The 13570-nt window shown below is 42.1% G+C and overlaps 1 protein-coding gene across 3 annotated transcripts in view; it reads left to right on the top strand.

Annotated features, from left to right (window-relative positions):
* The window catches only part of CDON (cell adhesion associated, oncogene regulated), an 86999-nt gene that overhangs the window by 24470 nt on the left and 48959 nt on the right, over window positions 1–13570 (top strand). For all 3 annotated transcript variants that reach the window (XM_090292553.1, XM_090292552.1, XM_090292554.1), the window contains exon 2: window positions 13312–13448. In XM_090292553.1, the coding sequence (XP_090148679.1) occupies window positions 13373–13448 (76 nt within the window). In that variant the 5' untranslated portion in view covers window positions 13312–13372. The remainder of the gene's footprint in view (window positions 1–13311; window positions 13449–13570) is intronic.

Below are 13570 nucleotides of genomic sequence, written 5' to 3'. Positions count from 1 at the left end.
ACTCTGTGATGTTTGCAAAGTAATCCCCTTGAAACTTGCTCTATTTTGTCTTTTTAATAATTGCTCCCAAATCGCTTCTTAGAATTGCACTGTTTGTGTGCAGCTGTGCTTTTAAATGTTTGTACTGCTCCTGTACGACTCACGTGGATGCCAGATTCTCTCTGCACAGTTCTCGGTTTCCTGTGCTCTAGAAGCAGGGGAAAATAATCTCCTTGAAAGAGAGTGAACAGGAACACTTGGCTTTTTTTGTGAAACACACAAATCCTGTGACTCAAACCTAACTCTGCTGTCGTGCAGAGCCCTTCTCTTCTGGTGTGTAATTAGGACCACGTTGACTCCTGGGGCAGCTGGCAGCCCTTCCCTGCTGTCTTTTTCTGCTTGTGACCTTTGAGCTCAGTGACCTTTCCTGGGGTTAGTCCTAGGCCCTTCATTGTGTTGGAGCTGAAGTGGCTCATGTGGAGTTGATTATTTCTCTGCTCACTTGGCCTTTTTGGTGCCATAACTCCCAGTCACTTCCATTTTCTTCTCTACTTTGGACGCTCTGCAGTGAAGGGAGGGCTTTTGCAGGCCGCAGGGTCAGTCTGTATGCTTGACTGCCCCACTGAGGTGCCCAGAGGTGGGGGAAGGGTTGTGAAATCTGTAGGTGTCAACGTTTTTGAGGAAGTCGATCTGAATGATTGCATGGTCATTAAGTGCTCATCACGTGGGTACTGGGCAGAGCTGCGCTGCATACTGAAGGGTCTGCATTCTGGTAAGAAGAGGGTATCCCCAGCTGTTGACGGGGCCCTGGGTGTTTGATACCCTGCAGTCTACTTCTAGACGTACCTCCTACTTGCTCTGAGCTGCGCGGAGCATCGCAGAGAACGCATCACCCTCAGTTGCACGTGACTGCTTTAAGGGATTCTTCAGTTTCTGAAAGAACTGGGAATAACCCTGAGATTAATATGCTAACAATTGGCTGGTATATTTGTTGCAACTAGATTTATGGTAGCACTTTCTTTGCCTCTCCTTTCCTCACCCTCCTTCTGCCCCTACCCACTTGTCCAGTAAAATCGCTGAAGGATGGATGCCAGCTGTTACTCTCATTTTTCAAGGCCCCATGTGGACAGCATGAAGACGGTCACTGATCAAAGGCTTTAGTGATCATGAAGGAGTCAGCAGTTGAGGAATGTGTCTGATTATCCTAAACTGTAGTACTTTTGAAAGTTATATGTGTGGGAAATGCAATGACATTTTGAAATTCATTTTTTAAGTTTGTTTGATTTCATCCCTGGAATACCACTTTTTTGTCTTTTCCTTCTGTGTTTAAAACAAATTTTTTTTTTGCCCTGACTGGTGTGGCTTAGTGGGTTGAGCGTCATCCTGCAAAGTGAAAGGTTGTAGGTTTGATTCCTAGTCAGGGCACACACCTAGGTTACGGGATGGTTCCCATTTAGGGGTGTGTGAGAGGCATCATATCGATGTTTCTCTTTCACATTGATGTTTCTCTCCCTCCCTTCCTCCCTTCCCCTCTCTCTAAAATATAAATAAATAAAATCTAATTTAAAAAATATTTTAGTAGTATTGACAGTGCGAATTATTTTGACTGAAAAAGAGCCACCCCTTCAAAGGTGGTGCAGGCTCCCCCCTCGGTAGGGAGCGTCAGGTCTGTCTGTCTGCTGTCGCCTCCCAGATCTCTCTTAAGCAGCTCAGGCTTATTCCTCTTGCCCACTGGATGTCTTTCTTCTGTTCCCAGCGATGTCCAACCCAGCTCATGAGCTCCACACCTAAGGATACACTCTCGCCGCTCCTTGCCGCCCTCAAAACAGCAACAACGAACCACAGAAAACCCTGCTGCTTCTCGTGTATTTCCTGTCTTGGGAAACGCACGTCGTTCACTCACTTGTTCGAGTCAGAAATCTGTACAGCAGCCTCAGTTCCTTTATTTATGGCAAAAGCAGCGGGGAAGCAGAGAAGTGGGCAGATAATGGATTCCAGGGACGTCTAAGAGATACGTTCTTTCCCAATCCAAGTCATTCACTATCCAGGTTCTAATAATGCTTTTGTAAATAGGTTCACGTCTTTAAAAATAATTTTTAATTGTTTAAGTGTCTCCCCGTGTGTTTCTGTAATGCAGGTCCCGTCCTCTTTCCCCACAGCCTTCGAAGCTCTCTTCCCCTCTGCAGCCATTCTCCACCCTGCGCTGTAAATGGTGTTCGCAAGGCACATGTCTGATCTTGTCTCCTGCCTGCTTAGAAGCCATCAGTACCCCCGGAGGATAAGAACCAAAGCCCCTAACCTGATTGATAATGTCCTTCATACTCACGCTGTCACTCACCTCTGTGTCCTTACCTCTCACTACTTACAGGCCTCCTGTTCTCGCTCTGCTTTCCGGCCCATATTGCCTTGTCTCTGCCCCTGATTCCGCACACACGCTATTCCTTCTGCTTGGAATACTCCCCTCCCGATGCTTTTCACCCCTCCTTCTACCCTGCCCCCCAAACTTACCCATTTGAGTCGCCTAAATATTTCTTCTGAGAAATCTTCAGTCCTCTAAATCTGTAGGTGACCCTTCTGTTTTTCTGTGGCACCTGTAACTTGCCTTATCTGTTGCTCACCTGCCCTCCCTCACTTAACTACTTTTAATTCCTGAAAGTCATTATTTCTGAAAAACATCGCCTCTTAGCGAAACCTGTCTCCATTGATTTTGATGGAAAGAGTCATGATGTGTTATCCCAATCCAAGAACGTGAAGCAGTCTCACAGGTAGAAAAATAAATCAATTCAGCAATAAAAACAAATTTGTATAGGTGATAAACCATATTTTGAAAGTAAATGCAGTTTGTTCATAAATATCTTGTAACGAAGGCACTGTGCTCAGCAAAGGAGAAAGGAGACTTGAGAGTAAAGGAGGGCTGGTGAGGAAGTCCTTCGAGGTGGCGGAGAGGCAGGAAGTCAACTTTGAAGCAGGAGGTCCTCATAACATACGTTGTGCATTCACATGGCACTGAAAAAGAAAGTTACGGCACAGAAAAACACCTGGATGGCAAAACGAAGGTTCTGCCGTGGAGGCGCTTCAGAGCTGCGGGAAACAGTGCGCATGCTTTCCCACTGGAGGCTGGAGGAGATGCGCACTGCCCCTCTCACTCTGCATCTACATGCAGAGCACTGTGTTTTGGGTTCACCCACATAGAGCAGGCCATTCAAATTCTTTCATATTTTCTGACCGAATACCGTGGTGTCACGTAAACTGGTGGGTACATCTTTGCCTGAAGCTGTAATATCAAGGTACCGCTTTTTAGTTTTTTATTAAAACAGTTGTTATAATGGATAAAAAGAAGCCAGCCAAAAAGTGGAATAACTTTGCAGAAGCCCATAGCAAAAGGGTTACTTCTGTGAGATCATGGTGTTTGAAGGTCGCCTTCCCTGCCTCAGGAAGGCAGATGTCCCGCCTGTTTATGGCTGAGTTCCCAGCACAGGACATCAGCTTTGTGTCCTCAGAGGGAATTAATTGATTGAATGAATATTTCCTGGGAAAATTAGGGTTCTTGGGGGAGTCTGCAGGAAATATTAGCTTCTTCACTAAATTGTTCAGATATTCAGAACGAAGAAAACTTTGACGGGAGATTTAAAGTTGAATGTGATTGAAGTCAAGGTAGTTCAAGGGGTTAAAAAAATGTATTGCATGTTTGACTTCCCTAATTGAAATTGTGCTGAATGAATCAGTACTATATCAAAAAATTTTTAAGTACACATTTTGTTTTTTTCTTTGTATTTACTACAGAAAACTCATTTTTTCCTTATCAGTTGAGAAATAGCATATTTTGAAATAGTTTGAAAACGAGAATCAGTTCTTTTAAAGAGGAAAGTTATTGTTTCACGAAGAGTAAGATGCCTTTATGAAAGGAAACTTAAAGAAGTTGGCTCTTCTGAAGAATAATACCGACCCCAAAGCCGAGTTTTTGTTCACAAATTAATCACAGTTATTCCCTACGCCTGGAAAAACACTTTCAGAAAGTCTGATATAGGAGTATAGGGAGGGGATAATTCAGAGAGACAGCTTTGCTCATCCTTAGGGAACCAAAGGCATTGCTTCAGAAACAAAGGAATCAAATCTAGAAATTCAGGAAAGACTTTTCCCGAAGGATTATTCTGGCAGCATGTTGAAAAGGGGTTATAAAAGCATTAAGTTCACCACCTGAACAATAAGTTAAGTAAATGTTAGGGAAGTATTTCCTTTCTTATTACCTTTAGCTTCCGTTTGCCAAGAAATGCTTCTGAGCCTGGGATGGCATGAAAGTACAGTTTGTTATAGAAGACAAATGGCCTTCTATGTAGAAAGAAAGCCCTGTAATTTAGGAAATGCCATTTCTTCTTGAACTTTAGGCCAAGACTCAAGGAGCAGTACTTGGGTCATGTGCAAGTGGGGAGCCCTCCTAACATTTGTACAGCATGGAGGAGTTGTCCCCTGATTTGTAGATTTCACGGGGACAACTACACTGAGCTGTTAAGCATCTTCTCAGATACTTAAATCAGCCACTCAAAACTGCAGTGAAAATAATAGAATTTTGTTGGATGTTAAGTTCCTCTGAAGATATGAAGGAGGTGGCAGAATTTCCACGTGGTCATGTTAATTTCTTCTGAGACCAGTGAGATGGATAGGCCTTAACAGCTCTGGTTTTCACACAGGGAATTGATCAGGTCTTTGCCAAAGTCCAACAGTGAGGCAAGATTGAAGCAATTAAATCCAACCCCTTGAGTTATTTTATTACCTCTGGTAGTTTAGGGAAGTAGAGGTGTGCATATGCTTTATGGACAAAGCATTAAGGAAGGGAGAATAAAATTTTGAAATAATTGGTAATTTACTGTTTCAAATACTAGCAAATAAATATTGCTGGAAGTGTCAGCAGTTCTTGCATACAAATTTTTAAAAGAAATACATATTATAGATTGAAATTACACAGTATAACAGTGATCCCTTATCCTACTTTAAGATAAATTTGGGGTAAAAACCAGAGATATTTGTACCCACAGTACTTTTTTGTGATCAGATGGTCAGATTGACAAGGTTTGATGAAAGTGGCCAATGCCAATTCTTTCATTCTCTTTGCATTACTTTTATGTAAACTTAGAATATTGTTAGAAAAAGCCTTGCTAGATTCAACAGTGAATGTTACTTTATGACCGATCAAATATTTTTATTAATTGCTCAAATTCATGTTTTATATTCACTCTGCTTCGCACAGTGTAAGGATCTAAACCATATGCTGGTGAGTGGGAGCCCGCTCACACTGTGCTGATGCTGGTTGTTGACGGCAGGGTTATAGATAGTTGCAGTCTCTTTCTTTTTGGAAAACTATTTGTATATTTAAAAAGTCTTAAAAATCTTTGTACTCTTTGACCCAATAATTCCATTAAAAAATCTCTCCTAAGGACATAGAGTGCTTAAAGATTTATGGACAAAGATGTCCATAGCAATACTATCTGTGAGAGCAAAAAACATATACATATGAAGTCTGTCCAGAAAAAGTCCCAACCATTTTTAATATAATGAGAACGGTTTGCGTGACATCGATGTAACGTGGCAGCCGAAGAGAGTGGACTGGAATGCGCATGTGTGAACAATGACAACTTCACTGTACTAGTCAGTGAGGGTGGTAGACACTGTTGAGTGAGCATGTGTACTGTGTAGCCGTTGCAGTCAAAATGACTGAGCGAGTAGAACAATGAATCTGCATCAGATTTTGTGTTAAGCTTAAACATTCCTCCGTGGAAATTATTTGGATGAGTCAGAAGACTGCAGCTGTGGGCAACTGGTAATTGGCAGCTCCATCACGACAACGCGCCCACTCATGCATCACGTCTCATGTGGTTTTTCAGTGAAACATCAGATCACCCAGGTGACTGAGCCACCCTACAGCCCAGATTTGGCACTTTGTGACTTCTTGCTTTTCCCAAAACTAAAATCACCTTTGACAGGGAGGAGATTTCAAACCATCAATGAGATTCAGGAAAACATGACAGGGCGGCTGATGGTGATTGGAAGAACTGTGTGAGGTCCCAACATGCCTACTTTGATGGGGACTGAGGTGTCATTGTCCTGTGTACAGTGTTTCTTGTATCTTCTTCAATAAATGTCTCTATTTTTCATATTATGTGGCTGGATACTTCCTGGACAGACCTCATATATACAGTATATATATGTATGTATACACACGCGCGCACACACACACACACACACACATATAAAAATGTAGCCTAACTATCCAAAAGGGAATGGCTAAGTATCTATAGCTATTACAAATTATGTTTATGAATACTTTTGATAAGTAAAATTAATCATTAGATAATGAAGCAGGAGTTAAAACTATTGCATATATGTTATCTCAATTATGTAAAGTAAACATATGGAAGGGATTAGAAGGAAAAGCATCAAAATATTGATGTGTTATCTTTAGGTGATGGAATTGTCATGTTTACTTTTTTTTTTGTATATTCCACATTTTCGATGCTGCATGTGTTTTTTTTGTTTTTTTGTCAATGAGTATTTGTAGAAATATGTTAACTTTCTACTTGTAAAAGTAACATATTCATTGTAGAATATGTGAAAAAACTTGAATATTTTGTTTGAAATACCTCCTGGCCTTATGTTAACCACATTGGGTGCTTTTAAAAGAGTTCTAAGTGAGAAAAACGCAGATGTCCAAAAAAAAAAAAAAAATGACAGAATGATTTAAATCAGAATTCTGTTCCATTTGATATGATTGAAAGCAGAATTCTGGTTTTAATTTTCGCTTGAGAATATTTCAATGTTATATGCACTAGAACAGAGGTCAAACAGCAAGTTATGTTCCAAAGCGATGAGCGGTGGAGCAGGCCGGGGTGCTCTTACCGTCAACCTTTGCCCTGCTGGCCAGTTTCCTCACCAGAAGAGAAGATAAGAGGAAAATGGGATAACTTTCATGTAGATAAAATTAGAGCTGTTTCCCTTGTCCGGGCACATTTTTATGGGTAAGAAAAGTGACATACTTCTTAAGGCCACTGATCTGTGTGTAAGAAAATGGTGGAGCCTTGTTCAGTTGTGGTCAACTTGACCAAACAAATCATTCATTTGGTATAGGAATGCAGGACATATATACTTATATATAAATTATAAATATATAAACTATATTATATGTTTTTTGTAATTATATATTTATATACAGGTATCATATATATGAGTGTGTATATATGTTTTCCAATAACTTGCTAATCAAAAAGTATTAACACTACTATTACCAAGTTTCCTTTTCTGACAACAATACTTTTAAAAATGACATAGCATTGAGCAATTTTCCAGTGCTGCTAATGGACATACCCTAATTTACACAGCATCTAACTCTCCTTGTGGTTAGTGATATTTTGGAAGTTGGACCTAGGCTGCTATTGGTGGCTGTTGAATGTAATTTCAAGCTACCTGACCCATATAGCAATAGAGCCCATGGCCTTGCTCTCATTGTCACGGTTCTCTAACAAATGGAGCAAGCTCACCGTGGATAAACATAAACCAAGTCAACAAGTATTTAGTAAATGACTGTTATGGTCATAAGTTCTTTCCAACCTCCAAGGTCAACAGAGAGCATGTTGGAGTGCCCGTTAAGATGGTGAATAGGTAAATGTCCCACAGCCACATCAAAATTACAGAACACACATCACTGAGAGCCACCTGAAATGAGCTGAACAGAAGTTCCACAACTAAGGCTATAAAGGAGAAGCCACATCAAGACTGGTAGGAGGAGCAGAGATGCTGGTCCTACACCCACATGTGGCAGTTAAAAATTGAGAGGGATATCTGAGCTGTGGAAATCCTCCTGAGGAGTGAGGGGTCCCAGCCCCACACCAGGGCCACCAGCCCAGTGTTACAGTGCCAGGAAAAGAAGTTCCCATAACTTAGTGAAAACCAGTGGGGATTGTGGCTGAGTGAGACAGAGGGCTTCTGGAGTCCCAGGAGTTCCTCATAAAGGGCCTGTGCATGGACTGACTGGGACTCGTTCACTGTGAGCTCCAGTGCAGGGGCAGCAGCTTGAGAGGTGCATCAGGGACACATGGGGAGGAACTAAATTATCTGGCTTTGGGGTGAGGGCTGAAGGGCTGATTTTTTCCCAGACACAAATTCTGGCAGAGACTGTTGCTGCTTTGCTGAACCATATGGCTGGCAAGCGGGCAGTATATCTGAGTCTTCATCAACCTGGCTAACACTGTTTACTGTGCCCTGGTGAGATTCCCTAACACCCAGACCCACTCAGCTTGTGGGCCCACCCAAGCTATTTCCAGTGGCTTTTCTATATATACAGTCTGTCTTGGCTCATTCTTCAGACTTTTCTAAAATGTCTCAATCAGAGGTTCACCAACCCCAAATAAGCAGCATCTGGCCTCGATGTGCCCTGCACCTTTTGCTAAGTGGCCCCAGGCCCAGCACTGGTAGTAGTCAGCAGCCTCAGTTCACAGCATGGCCTCTCCTGGGCACCTCCAAACCCAGCACAAGTAGCAGCCGTCTGCAAATTGCTTGGTAGCTCATGCCAGGTGATCCCAGACAGGGCTCAGGTGGCAGCTGATCTTGGGCTGCAATTCCTGGGAGGCCCCAGAGCCAGCGCACCTGGTGGCCAGCCTCAGACCATGCCAAAACCACCTAACCACCTCCACCAGAGACACACTTAAGGGGCAGACTCACTGGGCACCAGAATCCTGCTGAAATAACTCCTGCTCTGTGGAGTCAGCCCATGTGCAGCAGCTCCTCTCAGTCCATCAGCCTGGGGGTAAGTGCCTCGCATTGATGTGCCAACAGCCATCAAGGCTCAACCAAACTAGGAAGGTGCCTACAGCTTACACTGAGGGCACACATGGAGTACCCAGATCGGGAAACTGGGGAAGCTGTGCCACTGGGCCCTACAGGACACACCTACTACATAAGGCCACTCCATAAGACTGGGAGTCATAGCAGCTGTATCTAATATACAGGAACAAACACAGGGAGGCTGCCAGATGAGGAGACAAAGAAACATGTCCCAAATGAATGAACAGAACAAAACTCCAGAAAAAAGAACTAGACAAAACAGAGACAAGCAATCTGCCAGATGCACAGTTCAAAACATCGGTTATAAGGATGCTCAATGACCTCCGTGAGAACTTTAATAAAGAGATAGGAAACAAAAATAGAGTTAGCATAAAAAAGAACCAGTTAGAAATGAAGAATGCAGTAACTGAGAAGAGTACATTACAGAGAATTATAGTAAAGTGGATGAAGAAGAGGATCAAATCAGCAAATTGGAAGTTAAGGAAGCAGAAAACATCCAATCAGAACAGCAAAAAGAAAAAATCCAAAAAATGAAGCTAGTTTAAAGAGTCTCTGGGACAACTTCAAGCATACCAACATTTGCATCAAGGGGGTACCAGAAGGAGAAGAGAGGGAGCAAGGAATTGAAAACCTGTTTGAAAAAATAATGATGGAAAACTTGCCTAACCTGGTGAAGGAGACAGACATATAAGTCTAGGTAAGCACAGAAAGTCCCAAACAAAATGAACCCAAAGTGGTCCACACTAAGACATATCGTAATTAAAATGCCAAACATTAAAGACAAAGAGAGAATCTTAAAAGCAGCAAGAGAAAAGCAGGTAGTTACCTATGGGGGTGCTCTCATGAGACTGTCAGCTGATACGAACAGAAACTTTGCAGGCCAGAAGGGACTGGCATGAAATATTCAAAGTGATGAAAAGCAAGGACCTACGACGAAGTCTACTCTACCCAGCAAAGCTATGATTTAGAACTGAAGGACAGATGAAGAGCTTTCCAGACAAGAAAAAACTAAAGGAGTGCATCATCACAAAAGGGTCTCTTATTAGAAGAAGAAGAAAAGATGAATAATATAAATAATAAATAGCAATAAATATGTATTGATCAACAATTACTTTCAGTGCAAATGGATTAAATACTTCCATCAAAAGATGTAGGGTGGCTGAATGGGTAATAGAACAAGACCCTTACCTATATGCCCCTACAAAACACTCACTTCAGATCGAAGACATACACAGACTGAAAGTAAATGGGTGGAAAAAGATAGTTCATGAAAATGGAAGCAAAAATAATAATAATAAATGTGGGGAAGCAATATTTATACCAAACAAAAAATAGATTTTAAAACAAAGGTTATAACAAGAGACAAAGAAGGACCCAGTAATTTCTCTTCTGAATATTTAACTGAAGAAACCCAAGACATTAATTTGAAAAAACCTAAGTATCTTATATTCATTGCAGCATTATTTACAGTAGCCAAGATATGGAAGCACCCTGAGTGTCCATCAACAGATAAGTGGATGAAGAAGTGGTGCGTGCATGCAGTGGACTATGACTCAGCCATAAAAAAAAAAAAAAAAAGGATGGACCTGGAGGGTACTATGCTATGTAAAATGAGTCAGAGAAAGAAAGATACCAGATGATTTCTCTTATATGTGGAATCTAAAAAACAAAATAAACAAGCAAAACAGAAACAGACTCATAAATTCAGAGAACATTTTGATGGTTGTCAGATGGGAGAGGTTGGGGGGATGAGTGAGAAAGGTGAGGAATTAAGAAGTACAAATTGGTAGTTACAGACAATCATGGGGCTGTCAAGTGAAGCATAGGGAATGTAGTCAGTAATATCGTCCTGAGTATGTGTGGTGTCAGACGGGTGCTAGACTGCTAGGGTGATTGCTTAGTAACTTATATAATGCCTAATTACTGTTGGTATGTCTGAAACTAATATAACATACGTCACATGTAATAGAAAAATAAAAACTATTAAATTAAAAATGGACACTGTGTTAAGAGAAACTTAATAGAAAGACAGAATTAATATAGTCCTGCGTGCTAATATTTAGGTAGCAATAATGAGCTATGAAACTTTATAGGGCAGCTGTGAAGTAACTCAGTAGATCATGTGCTGGGGTTAAAGTTGACTCTGGAATTTTTCCCCTGCTTTTCAATAAATAAATAGTTGAGGAAAGATTTGGCAAAAGGAAGAAACACTCCTACTTGTCCTCATTCTTTCAGGAAAGTGGCTCCTGTTAGCAAGTTATTTGAATGTTTACTTTGCTTGACTGCTTAGCAGTGGTGTGTCAGTTCTTACCCTGAAAGCAAATATGAATTCAAATAAACCAAAAAGAAAAGTTTTTACACAGATGGCCCTTTCTTCCTGTGAGTTGCACCAAAATGTCCTCTCCCAATTGAAAAAAAAAAAAAAGGCCAGCAAGAAAAAATGGAAACGGCAGCCCACAAACTGACAGACCGTGATCGGGATAAAGTGGAATTTGCTCCTCGTAGACTGTGGCTCACCTGGCATAGAGCAGCAAGCATTCGTAGTCTTGCTAAATTGCTCTACTATCTCTGTATTTGAAACCCCCACAAAAACAAACGAGCCTTCCCTTGGCTGCCATTAATCTCCATAAGTTCTCCCTGTTTTTCTGCTGTCCTTTGAGAGCAAAACCCCTAGGAGTTCCTGGTGCCTGCTTCTTGGTTTCCTCCCCTCCTGTTCTGCGGCGAATCCACTGTCTGTCTTTCCTCCCATCTCCATTGCAGCCCGTCTCCATGGAAACCCCTCTTGTCCACACCCCCAGTGATCCCCATATGCCTTTCCCATGCTGTCTCATCTACTCCGCTTCTCAGAAGTGTTTGAGACAGTTATTGGCTCTTCTAGAAATACAGAGTTTTTATATTTTTCTCTCTGGATACAATGTTCTAAATTTCTTCCCATTTCATTGAGGACTTCTCAGTCTCCATTGCTCCTTTCGTCTCCCCTGTTCAGCCTCTGAAGGTTGGAATGTCCCAAGGCTCCTACCTGGTCTTCCTTCTTCTCTCATTTTCCTTAGAGGCTCCTACAGCGCCGTGGCTTTTACGGGTCTGGCATCTACATTTCCGGCTCTGACTTACTGCACCGCTCCAGACCCCTGTGCGTAATTGTCGGCCGGCAGTCGTACCGGGCTGCCTCACAGATATCTTAGACTTACCTTGGTGAAAACGGCACTGTTGACTAACCCCCTGTCTGTTGTCCCCTCTATCCGGTCTCCCCCATTTCAGTAAACAGAGCTAGGATTTACTCTGCGAAACCAAAACTAGGTGATCCTTTACACATCTCTTCATCTCGCACTGTCTCCAAGCCTTCAGCAAACTGTGTTGGTTCCATCTTTAGCATATATTTTGAATCTAATTGCTCTTCACCACCCCCACAGTTGACTCACTGGTCTACCGCAACACATTCTTACCTGTCTCCTGAGTGATTACATCCCGCTACGTGGTTTCCTTCCATTCCTGCCCCACCTCAGTCTAGTCCCCACCAGTGAGTGATCTTTTTAAAGCATGAATGAGATGCCATCATTTCCCTTCTCTAAGTCCCCTGAGGGCTTGCCATCACATTGAAAATATTCCAAAATTTAAAAGAAAATTATTTCTCAATTACAGTTGGCATACAACATTGTATGAGTTTTAGGTGGACAACGCCGTAATCAGACAGGTACCTCACGAAGCAATCACCCTGTGAAGCCTATTACCCATCTGACAGCATACATAGTTTCTACAGTATTTTTTGACTCTGTTCCCTATGCTGTGTAGTACATCCTGTGACTGTTTTTAAGACTTGCAATTTGTACTTTTTAAATCCCTTCCACCTTTTTCACCCACTCCCAAGATCTCTACCATGTCTTTCAAAGCTGGGTAGGATCTGGACTAGCTTTCCTCCTGTGCTCTTTTCCTGGCTCGTCCCGCTCTCACCACCCTGGTCTTTGGATATTATGCAAACATCCTAAATAACTTGCACCCCAACAAAGGCCTGCACGTGGTATTCTCTGAGCAACCCATGAGTCCGAGTCCCTCATCTGCAAATGGGGAAGAAACTCAGTAGTTCCTGTCTCATAGGGTTGCTGTGAAGATGAAGTGAATACATTAAAAGCGCTGAAATGGTGTCACGCACATACTAAGCGCTGTATATGAATGTTGGCTATTATTTTGTTGTTCTTGCTATTCCTGTTTTAAGGAATATAGAGCAGGAGTGCATTTTGGTTGTGTGGAGTTGTAGATGCTTGTGAGGCATCAAACAAATGCACTACAGGCGGCTGGATGCATTCATTTGGAACGATGGATTCTGCATAAGAGACGTCCTGATGCCTTGGAAGAATGAGCAGAACTTCTAACTGTAATTCAGTGTCTAGAGATTAGTGTGTGAGTTGGGAAGATATGGATCATGCTCACAACCCCACTGGCTATTCATGTTACTGAGTTCCACTGTTTTTGTGGTTTAGATTTCTTTTCTTTGGCTGTTTTCAGTGAGCCAAGACCTGGGTTTTGCTCTGGAGCTCTGTCCTGCCCACCTCTGTAACCTGGCACTATGCATCCGGACCCTGGGACCTTGCACACACTGCTGTCTGCTGCTCTTTTGGTTCTGTGCTCTTCTGTGAGTTCAGGTAAGAGGAGAAGAATTGGTAGTGTTTTAGCTGGAGCTTTTCCTCTTAATCTAAAACAAAAACAAACACAAAACCCTCAACTTCAGTATTTCACTGGGGGTAATGGATTCTAAAGACAATTC

The sequence above is a fragment of the Furipterus horrens genome, unplaced genomic scaffold (genome assembly GCF_987537825.1).
Source record: "Furipterus horrens unplaced genomic scaffold, mFurHor1.1.pri manual_scaffold_11, whole genome shotgun sequence".
NCBI lineage: Eukaryota > Metazoa > Chordata > Mammalia > Chiroptera > Furipteridae > Furipterus > Furipterus horrens.
The sequence above is the reverse complement of the archived record's forward strand: the minus strand, read 5'-3'. Positions and strand labels throughout refer to the sequence as shown.